The 27,669-nt window shown below is 42.4% G+C and overlaps 1 protein-coding gene across 1 annotated transcript; it reads left to right on the forward strand.

Annotated features, from left to right (window-relative positions):
• The first annotated feature begins 10,104 nt into the window (after positions 1-10,104).
• Positions 10,105-15,839, forward strand: LOC137379854 (probable G-protein coupled receptor 19). The gene is made up of 2 exons (XM_068051246.1): positions 10,105-10,117; positions 14,576-15,839. The coding sequence occupies exon 2, from the start codon at positions 14,595-14,597 to the stop codon at positions 15,837-15,839; it is 1,245 nt and encodes a 414-aa protein (XP_067907347.1). The 5' UTR covers positions 10,105-10,117; positions 14,576-14,594.
• Positions 15,840-27,669: the final 11,830 nt, after the last annotated feature.

The raw sequence follows: 27,669 nt of genomic DNA on the forward strand, positions 1-27,669 counted from the left end.
TCACTCCTACCAATACTGTCATGGACAGATGCATCTGCAACAGGTAGATTGGTGAGGACGAGGTCAAGTAGGTTTTTCCCTCTTGTTGGTTCCCTCAGCACCTGCCGCAGACCCAGTCTAGCAGCTATGTCCTTTAGGACTCAGCCAGTTCAGTCAGTAGTGGTGCAACTGAGCGCTTTTGTTGATGGACATTGAAGATCCCTAACCAGAGTACATTTTGTGCCATTGCTACCCTCAGTGCTTCTTCCAATTAGTGTTCAACATGGAGAAGCACTGATTCAGCCAAGGGGGTTGGTAGTTGGTAATCAGCAGGAGGTTTCCTTGCCCATGTTTGACCTGATGCCATGAGACTTCATGGAGTCCAGAGTCAATGTTGAGGACTCCCTGGGCAACTCCCTCCCATCTGTAAACCACTGTGCTGCCACCTCTGGTGGGTCTGTTCTGCCAGTGGGACGGCACATACCCAGGGATGGTAATGGCGGTGTCTGGGACATTGTCTGCAAGGTATGATTCCATGAGTATGACTATGTCAGTTGCTTGACTAGTCTGTGGGACAGCAATCCCAATTTTGGCACAAGCCCCCAAATGTTAGTAAGGAGGACTTTGAAGGATCGATAGGGCTGGGTCGCCTTTTCTTAGACTTTGTCGCATTTGATACAACTGAGCAGCTTGCTAGGCCATTTCAGAGGGCATTTAAGAGTCAATCACATTGATGTGGGTTTGGAGTCACATGTAGGCCAGACCAGGTAAGGACAGCAGATTTCCTTCCCTAAAGGATGTTTGTGAACCAGATGGGTTTTTACAACAATCAATAATGGTTTCATGATCACCACTAGACTAACATTTTAATTCCAGATTTATTAATTGAACTCAAATTCCACCATCTGCTGTGGTGCGATTCGTACCCATTAGCTTGGGGCTCTGGGTTACTAGTCTAGTGACATTACCACTACGTCACCGCCTCCCCTGTGATTCAGTGATCATAATGCCATTGAATGTCAAGGGGCGGTAGTTGTACTCTAACTTGTTGTCGATGGTCATTGTCTGGCACTTGAGTGGTGCGAGTGTTACTTGCCAGTTATCAGGCCAAGCCTGAATGTTGTCCAGGTCTTGATTCATGCGGTATGGACTGCTTCAGTCTCTTAGGAGTTGCGAATGGAACTGAACACTGTGCATTCATAAGTGAACAACCCACTTTTGGCCTTATGTTGGAGGGAAGTTCATTGATGAAGCAGCTGAAGATAATTGTGCCTAGAAAACTATCCTGAGGAACTCCTGCAGCAATGTGCTGGGGTTGAGATGATTGGCCTCCAACAACTGCAACCATCTTCCTTTGTGCTCAGTATGACTCCAACCAGTGAAGAGTTTTCCCCTTAATTCCCATTGTCTTCAATTTTACTAGGGCTCCTTTTTGCAAAGTCAAATGCTGCCTTGAAATCATGCAGTCACTCTGACATCCCCTCTGGAATTCAGCTCTTTTGTCCATGTTTGGACCAAGGCTGTAATGAGCTGTGTAGTCCTGGCAGAACCCAATCTGAGCATCAGTGAGCAGGTTATTGGTGAATACGTGCTGCTTGATCGTACTGTTGATGACTACTTCCAACACTTTGCTACTGATTGAGAGTAGCCTGATGGGGTGATAATGGATGGATTTGATTTGTCCTGCTTTTTGTGGACAGAACACACCTGGGCAATTTTCCACTTCATCTGGTGAATGCCATTGTTGTAGCTATACTGGAACAGCTTGGCTGGAAGCATGGCTAGTTTTGGAACACAATTCTTCAGCACGGCAGCTGAGGTGTGGTCGGAACCCATTGTCTTTGCTTATATCCAGTGTGCTCAGCTGTTTCTTGATATCACGTGAGGTGAATCAAATTGGCTGTAGACTGGCTTCTCTGTTGGTGGGGACCTCAGAAGGAGGCCGAGATGGAGTGGGTAAGAAGACCCTGTTTCCTTTAGTCGAGAAGTCAATAGATTTAGAGTGATTGGCAGAAGGATTAGAGGGGAGTTGAGGAGAATTTTTTTTACCCAGAGGTTATGTGGGGTTTGGAACTCACTGCTTGAAAGTGTAGTAGAGGCAAAAACCCTCAGTGCATTGAAAAATTACTTGGTAATGCACTTAAAGTGTCATAACCTACAGGGCTATGGACCAAGAGTTGGAAAGTAAAATTAGGCTGGATAGCTCTTTTCTCATGAGCAAATGGCATCCTTCTGTACTGTAAATTTTCTATGTTTCTATGAGTCCTAGATGGATCATCCACTCAGCACTTCTGGCTAAGGATGGTTGCAAACACTACAGCATTGTCTTTTGCACTCACATGCTGGGCTCTGTCATCTTTGAGGTTGGGGATGTTCATGGAACCTCCACCTTCTGTTAGTTATTTAATTGTCCTCCACCATTCATGACTTGAAGTGGCAGAACTGCAGAGCTTGTGTCTGGTTGTTGTTTGTGCAATCAATTTGCTTTGTCTACAGCTTGAGGCTTCCGCTGTTTAGCATGCATAAGTCCTGTGTTGTAGCTTCAATAGGTTGGCACCTCATTTTTAAGTAAGCCTTGTGCCACTCCTGGCACACTCTTATACACTTCCACGATTGACCCATGTCTTGATGGTAATGATAGAGTGAAGGATCTGCTGGGCCATGAGTTTCAAATTGCGGTGGAATACAATTCTGTCACTGCTAATGGCCCACAGTGCCACATGGATGCCTAATTTTGAGCTGCTAGATCTGTTCTGAATCTATCCCATTTAGCATGGTGGTAGTGCCATACAGCATGATGATGGAAGGTATCCTCTGTGTGAAAACAAGAATTCAGCTCTACAAGGACTGTGGGTGGTCACTGCTACCATTACTGTCATGGCCAGATGCATCTGTGCTAGGTAGATCAAGGTCAAGTAGGTTATTCCCCCTCATGTGGGTTCTCTCACCACCTGCTGTACATGCAGTCTGGCAGCTATGGCTTTACCATTATATACTCCCTCGGTTATTGTCCTATGCCCCATTATCATTCTACATCTCCATTATCATTATATTCCTTCCATTATCATCCTATTCTGCCCTTATTTTCCTATTCCCCCCGATATCATCCTGTTCCCCCATTATCATCCAACTCCCCCATTATTGTCATATTACCCCTGTTATTGTGCTATTACCCCAGTTATCGTCTTGTTTCTCCACCCTGTTATTGTCTTAGTTCCCCATCTCCACTATTAGGTTGTGCATTCAAGTCCCACTCCAGGGCCTGAGCACAAAAATCTAGGCTGATGCTCCAATGCAGTACTGAGGGAGTGTTGCACTGTCAGAGATATCCTCTTTCAGATGAGACATTAAATCAAGACTCCATCAGATATCCAACAGGATGTAAAAGGTCCCATGGCACTATTTCAAAGAACAGCAGGGGAATCATCCCCAATATCCTGGCAAATGTTTATCCCTTAATCAACATCATTAAAAAAAAATTCCTGGTCATTATGGCATTGCTCTTTGTGGGAGTTTGTTGTGTGCAAATTAATTGCTGCATTTCCTACATTACAACAGTGATTACACTTCAAAAGTACTTAATTGGCTGTAAAGTACTTTAGGACATCCCAAAGTCATGAAAGATGCTATATAAATGCAAGTCTTTCTTATCTTCTTTTTATCACCCTATTACCCCCTTTCCATTGAGCATTTCCCTAGTACACTGAATTTCCTGGACAAATCACAATCAAATCTTCGCAGCCACCAGCCGACTATCAGCCCAGGTAATTCCTCCAGCTGGGTCAGTGATCACTGCAAGTGTTTCTCTTCCTCCAATCCCCTATCCCCACTGTTCTGACCAGGTGAGGATGGGGTCTCAGGCTCCCCTTTTGCCCCATCTCTGGTTTGACCGCAACAGGGTCTATCTTTTAAACACTGTGATTTAACTTACCACCTCAGTGCTCTTGCTCCTCTAAATATAATTGTAAATGGACCAATCAGACAGGTTTTCTTGAGTTTAAACAAGAAGGATGTAAGTTTATTAACCTTATCACTCTAAACTGGTTAAAATTACTAAAATACGCGACACATCCATGCTCACATTCATATGAGAGGCACGCACACATACAAATATATACAGAGGGGAAAAAACAGAGTTGGGAGGTTGGAGTAGCATCCTTAATAAAAATAGTCCCAGTGTCCTTGTTGAAATTGAAGTCTTGAGGTCCTCGCTGGGCCACGTGCACTATTCGGCCTTGCTTCTCTGATTCCAGAAGGCTGAAGAGAGGCTTCATCCATCCTCTTTTGCTGACGGTGAGGATCTATAGATTTGAGTTTTAGCTACAGCTGAGGCTTGCCTGGGACTGTGCTGGAGAGGAAGAGAGAGGTGATTTCTTCCTTGGAGTTCAGTTACTGTCTGCTTTCTGAGACACAATTCACACTCTCAGAGTTACACAGGCAGGCATTTCATGTGACCACCTCTTTGTTTGAAACAGAAGTTTCCAGAGGTTTTTTTGAAATTCAAAGTTCTCCTCTCAATCTGTGCAACAGACTTGGTGGGGAGCGGGGGTTGGCTCTTTCAAAGTCAATGGGTGTCGATGGCTTTTGACGATCAACATTGACAAAAACCATTCCAAGTAATTTAATCAGAGAGCACCCCCATTGTTCTGCCCAGACTGGGCAATCACCTTTGTCTCCAGTCTGCCTTTGGATTTTCATGTGCAAATTTGTGCACGGCCATTTTTGCTGCTCTGTTCTTTTTTTTAAAAGTTATTTGGAACAATTTCATTAAAAGTCTCAGGCAAAGTTCCATTCGATGAAATTAATATTTTCCATTTGGCATGTGGAATTTCCGTTTCAGCACCAATACTTTACAAGCTTTCACTCCAACCCACTTCTCCTAACATATTTAACAGGCCCCCAACTCACCCCCTCTCCATCCCATTCCACTGACATACTTTATAGATGCTTTCATATTTTCATCATCCCTTTAGTCCCCACTGACATGTTGTAGAAGCCCTTACTCCCTCTCCCTACTGACATGTTTCACAGGTCCTCTCACCCTAGACTTGCGTTGTGGAACCTTGATCACATGATATTTGGCCAGATGACATCTGACCACCACATGAAACCTGATCATGTGGCATCTGCAAATGATATTGCACTTAAAGGTTGAGCCCCTGTGCTTGGGTATCCTTGCTCATGGATTCACAGCAACAGCTGTTGCGTTATAAGTTCTGAGAAATGAGAGTCCACCCATGAGCAAGCAAAGAAGGGAAAGCGAGGGAGGCAATGAGGAGAAACCTAAGATCAGGGAGGAATTTGCAGGGAGGAAACCAAAGGTAGGAGGAACTTTGATTCACCACAATAGTAACTCACTGAAATTGTACTGGCAACATATTAATAGTGGTAACTTTAAGATTCCCCATCATGACCAACAATAATAAAATAACTCACTGATAATCTATATGTAACTGATAGTACTGTATGTAATGCCCTGATATTCTATCTGTAACTTTTAGCAATCCTATAATCCTCTGATATTCATGCTATAACTGCAGCCAGAATCTCCTGCACTGCATAAGGTGCTATCAGTCTCCCCAATCTATGCACCCTTAATAGGCCACATCTATTTCCCTATTTTCTTGGAGACTGGCTCTGTGTGAAGGTAATAACTCTGAACTGTGAGTTTCAATCAGATATAATTTATACTTGGACATCACATGTCAAAATCGATTGCCACAGACCGATCTGAACCAAACCAGGAGATCGCATAAAGGGCAATACGGATTACATTTTAGAGTACTTAAGGAAGTAACTAACGAAATTGGTAATTGGAGTGGACAACTTTAGGGATTGTTGGAAAATGGGACCATGTCTCAGAATTTTGAAATGGAAATGGGAAGTCAATCTATAAAAAGGGAAAAAAGAGATAACGTAGGGAACTACATCCTGACAGCCATCGTAGGCAAGATACTGAAGGGCATCCTGAAGGAATAAATGTTGAACCACCTGATAAAATATGAAACTGTTAAGAGTGGGCCAGCATTACTTAATGGAAGGTCATCATTTTTGACACATCTCCTGGAATTCTTTGAAAAGACAGCAAACCTTGTGGAAGTCAATGAAGAATTCAGTGGAATTCAGCAAAGCTTTTGACGCAAAGTCATATGGAAAATGGCGCACAAGATCCAGAAATGGATCGAAAATTGGCATAAACTTGTAATTATCCTAGTGAAACGTAAAAACCCGATGGCAACACTTTTACAAGGTAGCGCAATCTCAATTGTTACAGTTTCTTCTCCTTTGTAGCTTACCAGTCAAGACAGCGAGAGTCGAATAAACACATTTTTGAAGATGCGAACATGCAAATAAACAACCGCACCTGTGGCTATTAATAGATTTTTTGTCAAGTTCTGTCAAGTTTGTCAAGGTGGTGTATCATGCACTTTATGATTTAAAACAAAAGCTTACTAATTAAGGAATTAAGCTCAAAGAAAATGTGCGACCTTACCGGATGCTAAAAAAAAATGCTAAGTATAGTATTTAAAGAACTACATGTGCATTTTATGATAATTACAGAAGATACCAAATAAATAATGCTGGGAAAGGGAAAAAAAATCAGGCGGTGCAATGATCAAGTTGTCTAAAAGTGCAGTTATACTGGGCACTTGGGAATCAGGTCCCACCTAGATCCCTAACTCACTAAAGACAACTGGTGTGACACCATGTCCAGAGAATTATCTAACTCCGCTTCGAGTTTACGCCAGCTGTAGTATAACTCCAGCCTACTGTGAAGCCGTATTCTAAAAGTACTTAGGTGGTCTGGTGAACCACTTGGATACCTATAAAATGTTCCATTTGGTCTTGTTTAATGTTATGAGAGAATAATTGCTGTCGCCTATACTTTCCTACTCTTAAAAGTCACCCCGAGCTGAATTGTCTTGTGGCAGATTTCAGTTCGCAGTTTCCAGTGTAACTCCTTCCTGCAAGCTGTGCCAGTCATTCAATGGATCTGAGATTATTCAAAGCAGTGTAATTGCAGTTCACGTTCACCGAAACAAATCTCGTAAGATTGGTGTTAAATCGTCATCTTTAAGATCAAAAGTTAAATTGCTGTGAGTGCACAATTCATTTTTTGTACTGGAAACCCAACTACGGTGCATCGACATCTGCACACATCTGGGTCGCTGTTTCCAAAAGATGGCGCTTGTCTGCAGGATCCCACTGACTCCTGAGCATGGAAATCAATTTCCCAATGAACTTAAGATAGGAACAAAAACTCACGCGACAAACGGCATCCCTTACACAAAAATATTCATAGAAAACTAAGAATGACAATTTGCTGTAATACACCCGCTAAAAACAGATCCAAGATATTTGCGCGGTCAATTTGGAAGTTTGACGATGACGCAAAAGAGAAAATGCATTTTTTCTGCTTTATCTCAACATTTCTGCATGTTCTGTAATCCGGGAGCTGTGGGCTACATTTTAAATGCAAAAAGAGGTACTGAAATACGTTTAAGAAGCTGCAAGAATAAATGTCCACAACGATGCAAAACATACACTGATGTAAGAGGTTAATTGAGTTTAAGGGGAGAAACTCCTTCTTAATAACAATAATAACCGAAAAAAAACAGCACCTTTATTTGCAGCAGAAATATGTGTGCTGATAGAAGCTAACTGAATTGCGTTTGCACGTTAGGCAGCAGCTGCTCTTCTTCCTATACTCTTGCTGTTCCCAACAATTACCAGGGTCTCATGGTGACCATCAGCAAAAAATCTCATCCCCATCAGCATTGAGATGGAGCCATGGTAACAAAAACGTCATTGCAGCTAGGGAGCGAGTCATCCCGTAAATGGAACGAACGCTCGATTTAATTTATAGTCGGGTTTGTCTTTTTTCTCGCTACCACACTTCGCAGCTTTATAAATATTCTTACTGCGAGAGCGAAATAAAATCCACGAATGTTAATGAAACTGAAACCCAGTAAATGTAGAAAATGCTGGGAATACGCAACAGGGAAAGGTTAACGCTAGTTTTTCTTCACAGATGCTGCCTAACGTGCTAGTGTTTCCAGCATTTTCTGTTTTTTGTTTCAGATTTCCAGCATTCGCAGTATTTTGCGTTTGTACCAAGTAAATGTACATTGGGGAACCAATGTATTCCGACAAACCAAAGTGTACGTTGATATCGCCGGTAAAATGATGCAAGTCCAAATGCAAGGTGTGTAGAATGTGTTATGTATTTATATGTTATGTTTGTAAATATGGATTTAGTGCCAATGCTCAACTTCACAGTTAACTGTTACCGGAAATCTTTTACGGAGCTGCAAATGGTGGGTCCAGTGTGTTGCCTATTTGATGTTTTACAACACCTGCTCTTCTTCTAAATAGTGCATGGGATATTTTACCTCCACATGAAAGAGCAGACAGTCCTGAATTTAAAGTCTCATTCAAAAGAGGGCATTCTGATAGTGCAGCACTCCCTCAGTATAGCACTAGATTGACAGCCTGGACAATGTGCTCAAATCACTGGAGTGAGGCGACAACCCACAGCCTCTGACTCAGAGGTGAAGGTGCTGGAACTGAGCCAAAGCTAACACTGTTAAGAACAGTAAAATAAAAGAAAAATACTGCGGATGCTGTAAACCTGAAATAAAAACAGAAAGTGCTGGTAATACTCAGCAGGTCAGGCAGCATTTGTGGAAAGAGAAACAGAGTTAACGTTTCAGGTCTGTGACCTTTCATCAGAACTCTGTTACTGTTAAGAACAGGTTTGTTTTCCCACAGTCCTACATGAATACATTTACCCACGCACAAAGCTATAAACACCTAATCGTTTTCAGTTGAACAGCCTGAAGATGTTTCAATTAAAAGAGCAAAAAGAAGTGAACGAGTAGGGCGAGATTGGCTTCAAATAGAATGAGCTCTCCGTGGTCCTGAATATTGAAACTAATTTAAGAGAATCTTAATTCGCATTTTTTTTTAATCTGGGAAAAATACTAACATAATTTCTATGTATTACTGAAATATTGTCTTGTGGAAAATGGAAAGTTTTGGTTGGGACGAATCCTGGCCGTGTTTTTTTTTCTGAATGAATAAACCATATTACTGTAACATCTAGAAAATGGCTTAAAAGAATCTTGGAGAAGATCACATGACAACTCCTCCACGTGACCGGCTCTACGCCAGAGGGGAAAAAAAATCGGTGCTTTGGCTAGGATACCCCGACATTTTGTTTTAGTCCAGGGTTAAATAGCTCCACCACTGTACGGGTAACCCATGTTCCGGCTCTCTCCGGGGAGTCAAGACGGGGTTGATCGCCCAATGCAGGTATGCAATATTAGCAAACCGGGGTTGGGGTACGGGTGGAAAAGACGGTTTATGCAAATAGCTGAATCCAGGCATCTTTCTACAATTCGGGTCATTTTACTAGAGGAGTAGAAGTCTGCGAAGTCAAAAGGTTGGCCAGTTTAACAGTGGAATATTTTGACAATGTTAATGAACGGTTTCGAACTGTCGATGAAATGTAGGTGGATTCCTGTTTGAAGCGATTGTTTCACCATGCACAGAATTTACGAAAGGCAATAGACAATGCTCTTTATGCCACAAGATATATGAAAAATAGCAATCGGCTCGGATGAAATATCTTTGATTTTTTTTATTAAAGTGGCTGGAAGTGGTAACAGTCGGTGCAGATCAAAGGTTACATGGTTGGATTTGATCTGCTCAGTCTTGTACGCACTTTCTCAATCGATTATTGTTCTTCTATCTCTCCGGGGGAACGTGATCTCGGAGTTGTAATTCCGACCAGCATAAGAAGCCGCATCCTTTTCCTTCCAAGTCCTGAATTCTGATGTCCAGGTCTCTCGCGAGTTTGTTTGCAGTGCAATGATAAAAACGATCTGGTTTTGGTTTCCCACTGGCCATGTTAAACCAGATTTTATTTTCATGTGATATTTAGTTCTGATGCGAATTTCTTTTCCTAGCTTCCATGGATCAGTGGCCGAATTAACTGAGAAAAGACAGCTTTCCTGATGAGTTTGCAATGAACCTGTTTCATCAGATGCAAAAAAGAGTATGCAAAATTAAAACCACTGGATTTTTAAATCATCTGAAGTTAAATTGGAACATTGTGGGCTTGTCAATTTACCAGGTGAGGGAAGTAATGACTCGGAATATATTTGCATTGGCGGGTATTGCGTTACCTGTCTTTAGCAGTGTGCTATATACCGTTAAACACAAATTGTTTTTCTGTACAAATATGATCGCGTTTACTTTGGAATTGTTTAAACTGTTTGCTTATACCACGGGACTTGTAATTCACCCGTGCCAAGCCTGCAATCTGTTCTAGGTGCCACATGCACACAGTTCTCTCCTGATCTTTTCAATAATGCGACATTTCATTAAATATAACTGTAAGACAATATTACAATCATATTGATGACTGATTACAAGCTAAGTGGCTGGTCTGCATAATAACCACTGTCCTGCCAGTTTTAACATTCCACTGTGATTTACACGGATTCAAAAACGTTGAGGTTTTACGGAATTATGTATTATATTACCCAGATTTGAAAATTCAGTGTTGAATAAAATTCTAAGAATTGGGGGTGATTTCTTCAGATCTCTATCTCTATCTTACAAGATATTTACGGATGATTAAGTATCATTACCATTCGACCTGTCCTAGAAGGACCTTACCGTTTCCCCACCCCATTGCTTCCCGTTTGTTTTTTTTTTAATGATTTCGGGGTTTTCGCATCCATCACTCTGCCCGAAGTCCATTCCAAATGACTGCGTGAAGAACTTACTGCTATCAGTCGTAGAGATACTAGTTTGAACCTGTGACGCCTTATCCTACCCCACAGTTTAATATAAAGTAGTATTCTAGATTAACCTTTTCTATACCATTTACTATCGTATATTTCAATACGATCACCTCTCAAACATTTTTGCAGGCGAAAAAGCTCAAATTTCTCAAATCTTTCCTTATAACTGGAAGCAATAACATTAGGGATCAGCCTCTGGCTCTTCTCTGCAGTAGCTCCTGTGCTTCATTCCCCGCCTTGTTTCTTGGCAACCAGAACTGGACACAGTTCTCAAGGTGTGGCCTGACCACAGCACCGCACGGTTTGATCATGACATATTCTATCGTTTTGGCGATGTACCTCAACATTCTGTTGCCTTTGTATTTTTTGCCCATGTTGAGCTTCGAATCTACTAAGACTCCTGGGTTTTTTCCAACGTCATCTTCAGCTTTTTCAGCACCATTCGTGGAGTAATTGTGACACCCAGTTTGCTTTTCTATGTTCAGTACTTTATATTTGTCCAGGTGAAATTTCATCTGCCATTTTTCGACCCACTCAGGTATTTTGATAAATCCATTCTGCATTTTCTCAGCTGCTTCCCCTGATTCTACTGCCCCGTCTCATTTGGTAACATTTGCAAGATGACCACTTTGCATTTAGTTCTGAATCCAAGTCATTGGCACACATTGCAAACAATAGTTGTTCCTACATCAAATCCTAAGGCGTCCATTCAGTTCTTTCCTACTATGACACGACTCCTCTGACCGTTATACATTGTTTTTATCTGTCAGCTAATTTATTATCCATTCCCAGAACCCCCACCACTTTGAAATAACTAGTAGTTGTTTGGTGCAGAATTTTATCAAAATTTTGGCACTCTAAGGCACTAGCGGTTACCAGAGTCCAATTGGGTTGGTCATGCAGGATCTACACTTTCTAATGCCATCTTGACGGCTGTTTACGAGGGTTGTTATGTACACAGAATCTTCAAGTTTACTCCTCATAATCAATTCGATTATTTTATGTGACACCGAGCCTAACTGTAAAGTTCAAAACCTCCAGATCTAGTTACATACTTCTTTCTCCTTGTTGAGCAGATTGCCGCCATACTTTTACATTTGTAATTTGAGCAGAAAAGTCTTTTCACTTTGTATACCAGTAACCTTTCTTTGTTTTAAAGGGCTTCATTTCCCTTCACAAGGTGGGGGGAATGCTTTACTTATAAAGGCTTTGGATTCTTCGAATCATAGTATTTACCAGTACCAAGCCAGGAACATATTTGGTATGAAACATTCCATAGAATTTACATGCGTAGGCTATATAAACATCAGTATAAATCAGTCCCCATGTGTGGAAGATCTAAACTACTTAAGGCGGTGCACTTCTTTCCCCTTCCCCCCCCCCCCCCCCCCTCTCCAAAAATACACACCTAGACACATACATACAGAAAAGTTGTTGCTTCGCCTGTTTTCCCTCAAGGAAAAAGTGAGTTATAACCCAAGTATCTATAATCTTAATCTAACATTCCAGGCTGTTTCATCTAAAAATAAATTGACTCTTAATGAGATCAAATTCTCCAGATGCTCTATAATTGCTGCTGCGCCATTTGTTCTGTTTAATGCTGAAGATGTGGTTGGAAGGGGGAAGAGTGATGGTTTTGCATTGCAGCCGAAAAAAAATGATTTCAGGTCAGAGCCAGGTTGTCTATTCTAGCCTGAAAGGCTGCCAATCATATTGGTGTTTTTCTCCAAGACTGTTGTAAGAAAGAACAATTATTTTTTGTCATACAATTACTAGTTTAAGGACATTGCGGCCCATCAAATGAACACGAGTTGTTCTGTGAGGCTGCATTTATCCATTTTTATCAAAAAGTGCTGGTATAAACTCTGTGTGATCAACAGGCTAATCACCTAAGACTGCGTTAATATAATTGCTTGAAAAATGAATTGGACCCATGTAGGCAATGATTACAACCAAAGTATTGCGCTGTCGCGCTTTCTTCATAGATTTGATTAATGGTGCCCCGTTGTAATCCTGATTAGTGTAATTGGGAGGGTTGATGGTAAAGTGTGACGTTACAGATTTAATCTCAAATTTTACGTTCAGTGTCACTTGTGGATTATGAAGTGGATTGCACACTGAGAAGGAAGAAATGAATAAGAAGAATGGAAAAGTTGGAAATTGAGGACAAACTCAATACAGGAAAAATGACAGAAATATTTGAGATTTATGAGTTTCAACGTTATTGTCTCGATTCTGAAGTCGTGTTATCAGTTCCACTGTGTGAACGAGTACATTCGTTAACCACACCAGAATGGCAGCGTAACAACATTTGCAGCCAGGCATTTTGCATCTGCCTCCCTTTGTATAAGGCTCCAATATATTGTCACTTCTACACTGATGCAAAATGGTTTTAGATCAGGTCCCAATTTCTGCTGCAGGAGACTGCTTGGACTCTATGTTCCTATGTTCTGCGCTGAATGGAGTACAAATCCAGTCATTTTGTCTGTTAAATTTTCTGGGCATTTTATGAATTTAGCATCGAGTCTTTTTAACACTTCTAAAAATGAAAATATATTGGAAAAAGATCTCTTCTGATGTATGTAAAGCTTCATCGATATGTATCTTTTCTGATGGGTAGAGTGTGAGCCACCGACTGCAGTTTAACTCTGGTCTTTATGCACCCAGCCAAGTTATATTAACGGTGTAATATAACTGTACAGAGTGTACATTGAGCATTGACACCCTCTGTTTCTTCCCTGAATATATTTATACTGTTGACCCTTACAATGCCTGGTAGATCAGTTGTACTGTACATTTTATGTCGACGCTGTTTAGGTTTGGCATAGACGCAAAACCGGCAATGTAATTCGCGTACAAAGTCACAAAGTCACAAAGCAAAAGTATAAAACAATCTGCAGGAAGCAATCTCATAACAGATTAGCTTCAAACCTGCGGCTGTTCAATTATAAGCCAAAGCTAAGCCACATTTTTAAAAGATCTCAAGGGCAATGGACCATCTGGGAATGCTGCAAATGCAACTTCCATATTTTGATATTAGCCAATAGCCTGTGGTATACTCAGTAACATTAAAATGTAAAGTCCCTCTGAATGCTGGTGAAGAGACAGCGGGATATGCATGCAGATGCCTCTGCGCAGGGTAACAGTGTAGGAGGTGTTAGCGTAATTTACGTCTACCAGCGCCACATCCCTGCGCAAGACACTGGTGACAGATTGGTACGTGTAATATCACAATTTCTTTAGAGCGAGAGGAATTGGTTGGCCCAATTATGTTGGCACATTGTCAATACAGCCAAGAGTAATGGGATAAAACTATCCTCTGACAGCGGCTACTGGTCAGCAAAATTAAATTTCCAATAATTAACTATAACAAATGTTCCAATCTCATTGAAACAAACATTGCTACTGCAGAATGCATCCTTATTAGTGTTGGAACCTCTTTATATCGTTGATCTAGCTTTAGTAACTAGAGAATACTTGATGCTTACGCTAGGTCTGGGTTACGCTGGTGCAATTAAAATTGCGGTAATTATGTTTACGTTTACAAATTCTGTTCAACACTAAATAAATCAGTTTATTGTTTGACGTTCTTCGTGGCATCAATGATCTGCTGAAAAATTAATAATTACCTTTTCACGATCTTAATGTACAACTATAATTACTTGTTAAATTCAAACAGTTGCTTTTAGAAACGCATTATTAAAGATTTTTAGATGTCAAATGTAAAGCTTTTTAATTGCTCTAACAAAACAAAAATATCAATGTCTGCTTTTTGTCCCCAGAAGTTGTGTTGTACAAAGTATGAATATGGTGTTAGCCGAAGAAATTCCTAATATGACACCATCCGTTGTAACCCCAACAGCTACAACTTCAGCCAATTCCAGTGACATATTAAACACACCATCCGTCGGTAATGGAGGGAAGCTTGAACTCAATGGGCAGGACCGGACAGAAATAAATAATACCATATATCAGGAACTCACGACTGGAGAAATTGTCGCTGTCAGCTTCATTTTTGGTGTGATCTGGCTTGTTGCTTTGTTTGGAAACTCACTGGTTTGCCTTGTGATCTACAGGAGTAGGAGGACACAATCAACTACTAACTACTTCGTAGTGTCCATGGCATGTGCAGATCTACTCATCAGCGTGGTCAGCACTCCCTTTGTCCTTCTGCACTTTACCACGGGAAAGTGGTTGTTAGGGAATGTCATGTGTAAATTAGTTAGATACGTTCAATACCTCACTCCTGGAGTCCAGATCTACGTCCTTCTCTCCATCTGCGTGGACAGATTTTATACCATCGTGTATCCTTTGAGTTTCAAAGTGTCCAGGGAGAAGGCCAAAAAGATGATCGCAGCTTCCTGGATTTTTGACGCTGCGTTTGTGTCCCCCACTTTGTTTTTCTATGGCTCAGAAGGTGGCACCTGTAATTTGTTTCTGCCTCAGTCATGGAATGGTTTTGTCTATGGCACTGTTCATCTTTTGGTGGGATTTCTGGTTCCATCAGTTCTCATCATACTGTTTTACCAAAAAGTCATCAAATACATTTGGAGAATTGGCACCGATGGCAGGACTGTAAGGAGGACGATGAACATTGTACCCAGAACGAAGGTTAAAACGATCAAGATGTTTTTGATGTTAAATTGCATGTTTTTGTTGTCTTGGTTTCCTTTTTATGTGGTTCAGATCTGGCAACCAGATCAGATGGATTACACATGGTGTTCAGCACTCTTTCTATCTATCACACTGGTGTCTTTTAGCTCTTCAGCATCGAAACCCAGCCTCTATTCAATCTTCAATGCAAATTTCAGGCGTGGTATGAAGGAAACTTTCTGCATGTCATCAATGAAATGTTACCGTAGTAATGCGTACACCATCACTACTAGTTCCAGGATGGCAAAAAAGAACTATGTTGGGATCACAGAGATCCCTGCACCCACCAAAACCATTACCAAAGATGCAATATATGAAACGTTCGACAGAGAAGCAAGAGAGAAAAAGCTTGCATGGCCTATAAATTCGAATCCTCCAAATACATTTGTGTGATGAGGGTGGTTCAGTCTTCATTTAGCAGTTCCGTTGCAGCACTGGAAATAAGAGTTTTATATATAAAATCATAAAAGACAAGGAGACCATTGAACCAATTGAAAATCATTCCAATACAATTCTCTCATCATAGAATCCAACTGTAATCTGAAAAGATTGTTTTTTTTAAGTGGCTAGTTTGTAAGGGGCCATATATTACACACAATCCTAAACTCCACTGTGATCATAGCAGCTATTTAAAATAAGTTACAATACTTCTTTAAATTGCTGCACAAAGTATAAAATGGATGATTCAACCAAGAAAATTGCTTAGCAGTACTTTAAAATCTTGGACATGTCACTGAACTTCATAATATTTTGAATGTAACTCATACCAGATGGCGTTTGGTAAAATGTAATCAATAAACCTTTTGAGTCATATGCTGTTCATCTGTTGCTGGATATACATTGCAATGCAAATGTTATTTATTTTGTGACAGAACATGCTATCGGAATACAATAACTAACAACATATGAAACAAAATTAATTATCATTGCAGTGATGGTAACCATAGAAATGGTGAATATACATATCAGTAGCATTATTCTGCAAAACTTAGTTTAGTATTTCATTGGACTGCTTGCACTTCATGGGAGTATTGTCTTCCTGCTAAAATGGTCATATCCATAGCCTTTGGACCGCACATAAATAGGGTTGGATACTTGAATATGTATTATCATAGCACATTTTGGTCAAGATAAAGTTTCATCGTATTAGTCATAAGGCGAATGATGTAAAATTTTTAAGAGTTGCTTTTTTAAAAAAAACTTTCAGTAAAACAGCTGATTTTTACTTGAATTTGATTTCATTTAATGGCCTGAGCTATAATAATTTCTGATCCCTGTTCAAACATTGTATACAATATATATACTATCTTTCTCTGCTAACTTGGGTACAAGGCCAGGTCAACAGTGGCTCCCCGGAGTGTGGGTCCTTGGGAACCGATCACGCGTTGCTACTGGGAGATGCAAGATTGTAATGTTTGTTTCACAGAGATCGCAAAGTTTCTATTTAATGCAATGTTATTAAGAAATTGAAATTTTGAAACATTACATGAGTAAAGACATTGCAATAGAACACACATTTAAATTAATTGCAAGCTAAAGTAACTGATAGGACAAAGATACAATTACTTCTGCATTGACAGTGATTTGGAATTGACAGATGAAAATTACAGTATTACTCAGGATTCATTCAGGTCAACACAGATTTGTGAGCACATGAAACCAAGAAACTTGTGACCAGCTTCAACAGATAGTCTCACATGCTTGGAATTTTTACCAGGGGTGGTATAACTCCAGAAACATTTTGAAGTTGCCCAGACATTCTAATAGACCTCCAAGGAACTTTACATCTTTAATGTTCTTAATACCATGAGACAAGCAATACCTCCATCCATTATCTACAAACTAAAAATTAGCTGCATGTTGATTCTGTGCACAATACATAGCACAGATGTGCAGTGCTCCACTATTGCATCAGTGCAATTCAGATCTAACAAGTGAATGTTGCACACTATATGGCCCAGATTCCTTTGAAAAAATAACAGACCTCAAACAGGGATACCGTTATAAATGCACAAATCGACGGGAAACTTGTGGCGAGGAAGAGATACGTCGTGAATTGCTGGCTAATTTGTCTTGCTTCCCCATTAGTTTCATGAAAATTGCATCTCACCCTTAACCACTGCATGATTTTCATGAAGTTGCTGTATTTGCACATTAACCTCATTTCAGAAAGTTAAGTCTAGTAATTAACCCCTTTTTATTATTCATTCATGGGAAGTGGGCACCACTGGCATGGCCAGCTATTATTGCCCATCCCTAATCGCCCTCAAGAAGGTGGTGGTGAGCTGCCTTCTTGAACTGTTGCAGTCCATGTGGCATGGGCACACCCAGTGCCGTTAGGTGGAGAATTCCAAAATTTTGACCCAGCAACATTGAAGGAACAACGATATATTTCCAAGTCAGAATGGTGTGTGACTTGAAGGGAAACCTGCAGGTAGTAGTGTTCCCGTGCACCTGCTGCTTGTTCTAGGCAACAGAGGTCACGGGTTTGGAAGGTGCTGTTAAAAAAGTCTTGGCGAGTTATGGCTGTGCATCTTGTAGATGGTATGCACTGCAGCCAAGGTGCACTGGTGAAGAAGGGAGTAAGTGTAAAGTTGGGGATCGGGTGGCAATCAAGCGAGCCATGTGATAATTGTTAATGACTGCCAATCAACCTCTCTTACTCAGAAAGTCTTCGATTACGTGGAGTCTAATTCCTTCAGGTTGTGAATTGTTAAAGATTTAAAAATATATAATTTTACTTTTTTAAATTCTTTTCATTTGTCTTTCTCCCTTTTTATTTCTCTTTCTGCAACAGATCTGACATTGAAATTCACCTTCCACCATATTCCTTCTGTTTGTTTCTCAATCCTTTAATCTCATTGGTTGAGGAGATACACTTTGTCTCCTTATTCACTAAGGTCCTAGATGCCCTATTGCACTTTAAACACCGATAGCAGCTCACACTTTCAGCAACATTGTGGACAAAAATTTTTTAAACCTGAACATTCACCAACGTCTAAAAGGTGATGCTGCAAGATGCCCCGCTCAAGAGAAATCTGGGTCATTAAATACCAATCCAAGACTGCAACATTGCATATGCTGTCACAGTCCAATAATGAGTAAAATGTGAGTGGAATTTCTCGTGATTGATGCAACCTTTTTCAATGAATAAGATACTGCAAACCACATCCAACATGTCATATATGGTGGTGGCATAGTGGTATTGTCACTAGACTAATAACCCAGAGACCCAAGCTAATGCTCTGGGGACATGGGCTCGAATCTCACCACGGCAGAAAGTGGAAAATGAATTCAATTAATAAATCTGGAATTAAAAGCTAGTCTAATGATGACCATGAAACCATTGGCAATTGTCATAAAGACCCATCTGGTTCACTAATGTCCTTTGGGGTAGCAAATCTGCCATCCTTACCCGGTCTGGCCTACATATGACTTCAGACCCCCAGCAATGCAGTTGACTCTTAAACGCTCTCTGAAATGGCCTAGCAAGCCACTCAGTTGTATCAAACAGCTACCAGGGATGAAACTGGATGGACCACCTGGCATCGACCTAGGCACTGGAAACGACAACAGCAAACCCAGCCCTGTCGGCCCTGCAAAGTCCTCCTTACTAACATCTGGGGACTTGTGCCAAAGTTGGGAGAGCTGTCCCATAGACTAGTCAAGCAGCAGTCTGACGTAGTCATACTCACAGAATCATACCTTTCAGACAATTTCTGTACCACCAGCAGGACAGACCCAGCAGAGATGGTGGCATAGTGGTATACAAGTTGCCCTGGGAGTCCTCAACATGAAGTTGCATGGCATCAGGTCAAACATGGGCAAGGAAACTTCCTGTCTATTACTATCTACAGCCTTCCCTCAGCTGATGAGTCAGTACCATGTTGAACACCACTTGGAGGAAGCACTGAAGATGGCAAGGGCACAGAAAGCACTCTGGGTAGGGGACTTCAATGTCCATCACCAAGAATGGCTCAGTAGCACAACTATTGACTGACCGAGCTGACCGAGTCATAAAGGACATAACTGCCTGACTGAATATGCGGCAGGTGGTGAGGGAACCAACAAGAGGGAAAACATACTTGACCTCATCCTCACCAATCTGCCTGTCACCGATGCATCTGTCCATGACAGTATTGGTAGGAGTGACCACTGCAGTCCTTGTGGAGATGAAGTCCTGTCCTCACATTGAGGATACCCACCATCATGTTGTGTGGCACTTTTTCTTCTTTGACCTCCTTATCTCGAGAGACAATGGGTAAGCGCCTGGAGGTGGTCAGTGGTGTGTGGAGCAGCGCCTGGAGTGGCTATAAAGGCCAATTCTAGAGTGACAGGCTCTTCCACAGGTGCTGCAGAAAAATTTATTTGTCGGGGCTGTTACACAGTTGGCTCTCCCCTTGCGCCTCTGTCTTTTTTCCTGGCAACTGCTAAGTCTCTTCGAATCGCCACACTTTAGCCCCGCCTTTATGGCTGCCCGCCAGCTCTGGCGAACGCTGGCAACTGACTCCCACGACTTGTGATCAATGTCGCAGGACTTCATGTCGCATTTGCAGACATCTTTAAAGCGGAGACATGGACGGCCGGTGGGTATGATACCAGTGATGAGCTCGCTGTACAATGTGTCTTTGGGGATCCTGCCATTTTCCATGCGGCTCACATGACCAAGTCATCTCAAGCGCCGCTGACTCAGTAGTGTGTATAAGCTGGGGATGTTGGCCGCTTCAAGGACTTCTGTGTTGGAGATACGGTCCTGCCACCTGATGCCAAGTATTCTCCGGAGGCAGCGAAGATGGAATGAATTGAGACGTCGCTCTTGGCTGACATATGTTGTCCAGGCCTCGCTGCCATAGAGCAAGGTACTGAGGACACAGGCTTGATACACTCGGACCTTTGTGTTCCATGTCAGTGCGCCATTTTCCCACACTCTCTTGGCCAGTCTGGACATAGCAGTGGAAGCCTTACTCATGCGCTTGTTGATTTCTGCATCTAGAGACAGGTTACTGGTGACAGTTGAGCCTAGGTAGGTGAACATTTGAACCACTTCCAGAGCGTGGTCGCCAATATTGATGGATGGAGGATTTCTGACGTCCTGTCCCATGATGTTCGTTTTCTTGAGGCTGATGGTTAGGCCAAATTCATTGCAGGCAGCCGGAAACCTGTCGATGATACTCTGCAGGCACTCTTCAGTGTGAGATGTTAAAGCAGCATCGTCAGTAAAGAGGAGTTCCCTGATGAGGATTTTCCGTACTTTGGACTTCGCTCTTAGACGGGCAAGGTTGAACAACCTGCCCCCTGATCTTGTGTGGAGGAAAATTCCTTCTTCAGAGGACTTGAACGCATGTGAAAGCAGCAGGGAGAAGAAAATCCCAAACAGTGTGGGTGCGAGAACACAGCCCTGTTTCACACCACTCAGGATAGGAAAGGGGTCTGATGAGGAGCCACCATGTTGAATTGTGCCTTTCATATTGTCATGGAATGAGGTGATGATCCTTAGTAGCTTTGGTGGACATCCAATCTTTTCTAGTAGTCTGAAGAGACCACGTCTGCTGACGAGGTCAAAGGCTTTGGTGAGATCAATGAAAGCAATGTAGAGGGGCATCTGTTGCTCGCGACATTTCTCCTGTATCTGACGAAGGGAGAACAGCATGTCAACGGTCGATCTCTCTGCACGAAAGCCACACTGTGCCTCAGGGTAGACGCACTCGGCCAGCTTCTGGAGCCTGTTTAGAGCGACTCGAGCAAAGACTTTCCCCACGATGCTGAGCAGGGAGATTCCACGGTAGTTGTTGCAGTCACCGCGGTCACCTTTGTTTTTATAGAGGGTGATGATATTGGCATTGCGCATGTCCTGAGGTACTGCTCCCTCGTCCCAGCACAGGCATAGCAGTTCATGTAGTGCTGAGAGTATAGCAGGCTTGGCACTCTTGATTATTTCAGGGGTAATGCTGTCCTTCCCAGGGGCTTTTCCGCTGGCTAGAGAATCAATGGCATCACTGAGTTCCGATTTGGTTGGCTGTATGTCCAGCTCATCCATGACTGGTAGAGGCTGGGCTGCATTGAGGGCAGTCTCAGTGACAACATTCTCCCTGGCGTACAGTTCTAGGTAGTGCTCAACCCAGCGGTCCATTTGTCTGCGTTGGTCAGTGATTGTGTCCCCTGATTTAGATTTGAGGGGGGTGATCTTCTTGATGGTTGGCCCAAGAGCTCTCTTAATGTCATCATACATTCCTCTGATGTTTTCGGTGTCTGAGGCCAGCTGAATATGACTGCATAGGTGTTGCCAGTAGTCGTTTGGCAGCGCCTGGCTGTTCTTTGTGCAGTGCTTCTGGCTGCTTTAAGTGCTACGGATGTTAACTCGCTGGGGGCTTTCTTGTAGTTCAACAGTGCAATGCGCTTAGCGGCTATGACAGGTTCCAGCTCTTCATTATGAGATTGAAACCAGTCTGCATTTCTCTTCGCACTTTTGCCGTAGGTGGTCAAAGCTGATGGCGTCTCTTATGTGGGCCCACGGTCTCAGCAACCCCTGTGGGAGTGTTTTGAAGGGCTGTTACAAGTGAATTTAGAAATTTTTGTAACAGCTGTGGGTGAGCCCTTCTGCTTGGAATGATGCAACTTCTTTGGTCTGAGTCTAACCTTGCTACACACCAGGGAGTGGTCAGTGTCGCAGTCCACACTGTGGAAGCTGCGTGTGATTTGAACACTGTTTAAGGCGGCTCGCCTTGTGACAATGAGGTCTAGCTGGTGCGAACGACGCGATCTTGGGTGCCTCCATGAAACCTGGTGACAGGGTTTAGTGTGAAAGAACGAGTTGGTGATGCAGAGGTTATGATAGGTACACAACTCAAGCAGTCTCTGCCCGTTCTCATTCATCCTTCCAGCGCCCAAGGCAGGAGGGCCATGAGTCATGGTCGGCCCCAACCCTGGCATTAAAGTCCCCCAGCAGGAATAGGTGTTCGGTGTTGGGGATGCTGCTGATGATGTTATGGAGTTCCTCGTAGAACTGATCTTTAGCTTCAGGTGGGGAGCAGAGTGTTGGGGCATAGATGCTGAGTAGGTGTACTGGACCAGAGGTGGTGAGCAGTCGGATGGACAGTATGCGTTCCGAGCCATTTGAGGGAGGCTCTATAATGCTGAGCAAGGAGTTCCTGATGGCGAAGCCCACTCCATGCTGTCTTGGTTCTTCAGGATCCCTGCCCTGCCAGAAGAAGGTGTAGTCTTGCTCTGCTGGAGATCCACTCGCGGGGAGGCGTGTCTCCTGAAGTGCTGCAATGTCTACATTGAGTCTACTGAGCTCGTTGTTAATGATGGCGGTCTTCCGAGAATCGTTGATTTGTGTAAGGTCTTCCGACAGGCCAGTTCACATAGTGTGGCACTACCACCATGCTAAATGGGATAGTTTTCGAACAGATCTAGCGATGCAAAACTGGGCAATCACTGAATCCCCCACGACCAACATCCTGGGGTTACCATTGACCAGAAACTGAACTGGAGTAGCCATATAAATACCATGGCTACAAGAGCAGGTCAGAGGCTAGGAATCCTGCAGCGAGTAACTCACCTCCTGACTACCCAAAGCCTGTCTACCATCTACAAGGCACAAGTCAGGAGTGTGATGGAATACTCTCCACTTGCCTGGATGAGTGCAGCTCCAACAACACTCAAGAAGCTCGACACCATCCAGGACAAAGCAACCCGCTTGATTGGCACCCCATCTACAAACATTCACTCCCTCCACCACTGACACACAGTGGCAACACTGTGTACTATCTACAAGATGCACTGCAGCAACTCACCAAGGCTCCTTTGACAGCACCTTCCAAACTCGCAACTTCCACCAGAAGAACATGGGCAGCAGGTGCATGGGAACACCACCACCTGCAAGTTTCCCTCCAAGCCACACACCATCCTGACTTGGAACTATATCGCCATTCCTTCATTGTCACTGGGTTAAATTCCTGGAACTCCCTTTCTAACAGCACTATGGGTGTACCGACCCTACATGCACTGTAGCGGTTCAAGAAGGCGGCTCACCTCCACCTTCTCAAGGGCAATTCGGGATGGGCAATAAATGCTGAACTAGCCAGCGAAACCCACATCCCATGAACGAATTTTAAAAAAACAGAACTGAAAAAAAAACAAGGACCAAGTGAACATCATTCTTCCCTAACCCTTCAAACTCATATTTACATCTTTGGTCTTTGATGTAACAAGCAGGATAAAGCGGAACCAGTAAATGTAGTGTATTTGGATTTCCAAAAGGCATTAGATAAGGTGACAGATAAAAAGTTCCTACACAAGATAAGAGCTCATGGTGTTGGGGGTAATAAGCCTGTATAGAGGACTGGCTAACTAACAGGAAACAGAGTCCGGATAAATGGGACATTTTCAGATTGGCAAACTATAACTAGTGGAGTGCCACAGGGAGTGGTGCTGGGGCCTCAACTATTTACGATCTATTTTAATGCATTGGATGAAGGGATTGAGTGTATTGTAGCCAAATATGTGGAAGATACAAAGATAGGTAGGAAAGCAAGTTTTGTGGAGGACACAAAGTGACTGCAAAGTGATTTGTAGGTTAAGTGAGTGGGCAAAAATTTGGCAGATGGCAGCATAATGTGGGAAAATGTAAGGTTATCCATTTTGGTGGGAAGAATAAAAAAGCAGACTATTATTGACATGGAGAGACTGCAGAATGCTGGAGTACAGAGGGATCTGGGTGTCCTTGTACATAAAACACAAAAGTTAGCATGCAGGTACAGCAAGTAATTAGCAAGGCAAATGGAATGTTGGCATTTATTGGAGGTGGAGTATAAAAGTAGGGAAATCTTGAATTAACTGTACAGGGCATTGTTAAGACCGCATCTAGAGTACTGCGTTGAGTTTTAGTCTCCTTACTTAAGGAGGGATATACATGCATTGGAAGCAGTTCAGAGAAGGTTCACTAGGCTGATTCCTGGGATGAAGGGGTTGTCTTATGAGGAAAGGTTGAGCAGGTTGGGCCTATACTCATTGGAGTTTAGAAGAATGAGAGGTGATCTGATTGATACATACAAGATTGTGAGGGGGCTTGACAGGATAGATGCTGAGAGGATGTTTCCCCTCATGGGAGAATCTAGAACTAGGGGGCACAGTTTCAAAATAAGGGGTCTCCCTTATAAGACAGAGATAAGGAGGAATTTCTTCCCTCAGAGGGTAGTTTATCTTTGGAATTCTCTTCCCCAGGGAGAAGCGGAGGTTGGGGTCATTGAATATATTAAAGGCTGAGTTCGACAGATTATTGATCTACAAGGGTTATGGGGGGCAGGCAGGAAAGTGGAGCTAAGACCACGATCAGATCAGCCATGATCTTATTGAATGATGGAGCAGGCTCGAGGGGCTGAATGGCCTACTCCTGCTCCTATTTCTTATCACGCTCAGCAAGGAGAAGTTATGAACTATAAAATGAACTGATGAATTGAACTCAAACGGACACCTTTTGCTGTAAAACAAGATGGAGTAAAGATCTATTGCAAATACACATGGTAACTGCTGGAACCCGAAAGCAATTGTCATGTTTGATCAAGTGTTGGAAGAAAGCACTCGAAATGTAAATGACCGATTCAATGCTAATGCTACCCCTCTTCAACAGTTGAGCTAACAATGATTTTTCAGACATGGAGACTCCAGACTCAAAAACTCAGGATAAAGGGTGTAAAAAAACACCATTTTATCAAGATGGCATAGAGATGAACACTATCCAAACCTATTGTGTAACAATGGACATACCATTAAACACCACTTATGAAAACACTATGGGAGAGAAACTTTGGTCACCTGACAGAAACCAAGTCTCTGATAAGGAATTTTAATGAGGCCTGTGCAAAGAAAGTCAGAAGCCAGAAGGAAGAGCGCGACCCATCCCAGCAAGAAGGACCCTGCCAGAATATCATCTTTAAACTACATAGAGGCAAAGTCAAAAAAGTGACTGTTGAAACTCCCTAGCCGAGAAATTGTAACAGAATCTTCACCAGTGAACAATGACTGAGATTTGACCAAAGAAATCTGCAACCAAACCCGTCCACCGCAAACTTTCCAAAGTTTGACAACAGTTTACCATGAAAAAGGAAAACAGGCCTGCACTGTTTTCAAATCTCCCTCCTAGGGAAACAAACAAAGTTTCGCAACAAACTCTTCTTAAAACTACCAGACCTAAATGCATGTTATCTTTTAACTTCTATCTTTTCTTATATTTGTTTGTGTGTGTGTGTGTGAAGTTGCAAATATTTTCAGGTATTGTTTAATAAAAATGTATCTTTCTTTAAACCTACGAGAAAACCTGTTAGCTGTCTATTTATTGACCATTAAAACACTCAAGGGTTAAAACACAATTCTAAAAAAAACACCATCTTTGGTCAGTTGAGAGGTGAAAAGGGAAACCACCCTTAAATTTTCCATCTGCCCATAACAATCTGGGGGCTCGTGAGCCAAGATCTGAAACACTGGATTAAACGAGTGGTTTGCAAGCGGGAGGTAAATTGATCATAAATCGAAAAACAAAATCAGCAGGTTTTCTTGTATTATTTTTACTGTGCTAAAACACTTAAGACATGGCCACATTTGATGCCAAAGCATTTGTAGAAAAGGGAGAGTTATCATGGGATGTATTAAATTTATTAAATATTGAAGATATAAAGCTGTAGCTACCCAGGTTGCAGTCCCTTTAAGGATGGAAGCAAGAAAGCTTGAGGTCCTTAAAACACTAGCTAGTTATTTTATTATCTTAGAACCAGAACAAACAGGCATGGAACCTGAGTCTAACAAAGCCCTGGCTAGAATTCAAATGGAAACGCTGAGAATGGAGTTTCAAAAGGAAAAGGGGGAAAGGGAGATGCAAAAGGAGAGAGAGAGAGAGAGAGAGAGAGAGATTCAAAGGGAGAGAGAGGCAAGAGAGTTTGAACTAGCTAAGGAAAGACTCAACTCAAAAAGTGAGGGTACAGCTAGTAATTCAAATATTGACCCCAATTCGGAGCAAAGCTTTGACGTTATGAGACACTCACAATTAGCGCCAATATTTAATGAGGATGAGGTTGAATCCTATTTTATCTCTTTTGGGAAAATTGCCCACAGGTTAAGGTGGCCAAAAGCATCTTGGACCCTCCTTTTACAAGGCGAATTAGTGGGGAGAGCCATGAAGCTTACTCCATGTTGTCAGAGAACTCTTTAGATTATGAGCAACTCAAACCTGTTATATTAAAGGCCTACGAGTTAGTTCCTGAGGCTACCAGCAAAAATTTAGAAATACTTGAAAAAGTCCTGCTCAAACCTTTATTGAATTTGAGGAGTTAAACACATGGCTTTTGATTGCTTGATGAGATCTTTGAAGTTAGAACCCTTGTATTGGAACTTACGAGAGGTGATCGTATTACAGGAATTTAAAAATAGCATTCCAATTAATATAAAAACCCATATTGAGGAACAAAGGGTCACAAGGGTGAGGGATGTTGCTGCATTGGCAGACAACTATGAGCTCACAAATAAACCCTTTTATCAAGGAAAAACTTTCCCTAATAATCCCCAGAGGTCCAGGAAGGACAGAAAGGGGAATAGTGACAGCAGATGGGGTGGTAGTGAAAGAGAGAATAAGAGTGAAAACACAAGTCAGGAAAGAAAATGCAGAGGGTAGTAATGATTTCCACAGACACATGCGTTCCCATTATAGTAAAGCCGACTGTTGGCAGCTGAAGGGGAAGCCGGTGGGTTTTGTTGGGGTTCGCAAGGCCAGTCCAGGAAAGGGTGCCCTAACAGGTGGCAAGGCAGACCAGACCATGGCTTCTAACCACAGCAAGTAACCAACCCCTCTAGAAATACCACCATGGATGCAGTAGAAACAGACAAAATCCCCAAGGAATACCAGGATTTTGTCTTAAAGGGAAAAGTGTCACCCGTACCCCTCTAATGAAGGGAGCAAGCCAATTGTCTTGCTCAGGGATACAGGTGCCACTCAATCCTTAATGCTGGGTAAAGGCATGACCTTCCCACCAAAGAGATTGGAAAATGCAAAGGTTCTGATAAAAGGCATTGAAGGTGGGTACATGGCCGTACCCCTATATTGTGTCCACTTAGAGTGCAACCTAGTGTCTGGACTGGTTACAGTAGGAATTGTTCCTAGTCTGCCTGTGGCTGGAATAGATTTACTGTTAGGCAATTATCTGGCTGTGGTAGAGTGATAGCAGCCCCGGTA

Source organism: Heterodontus francisci, chromosome 18 (genome assembly GCF_036365525.1).
Source record: "Heterodontus francisci isolate sHetFra1 chromosome 18, sHetFra1.hap1, whole genome shotgun sequence".
NCBI lineage: Eukaryota > Metazoa > Chordata > Chondrichthyes > Heterodontiformes > Heterodontidae > Heterodontus > Heterodontus francisci.

Excerpts from the sequence above, each read along its gene's own strand:
- LOC137379854 (XM_068051246.1), top strand. The coding sequence starts at position 14,595 with ATGAATATGGTGTTAGCCGAAGAAATTCCTAATATGACACCATCCGTT.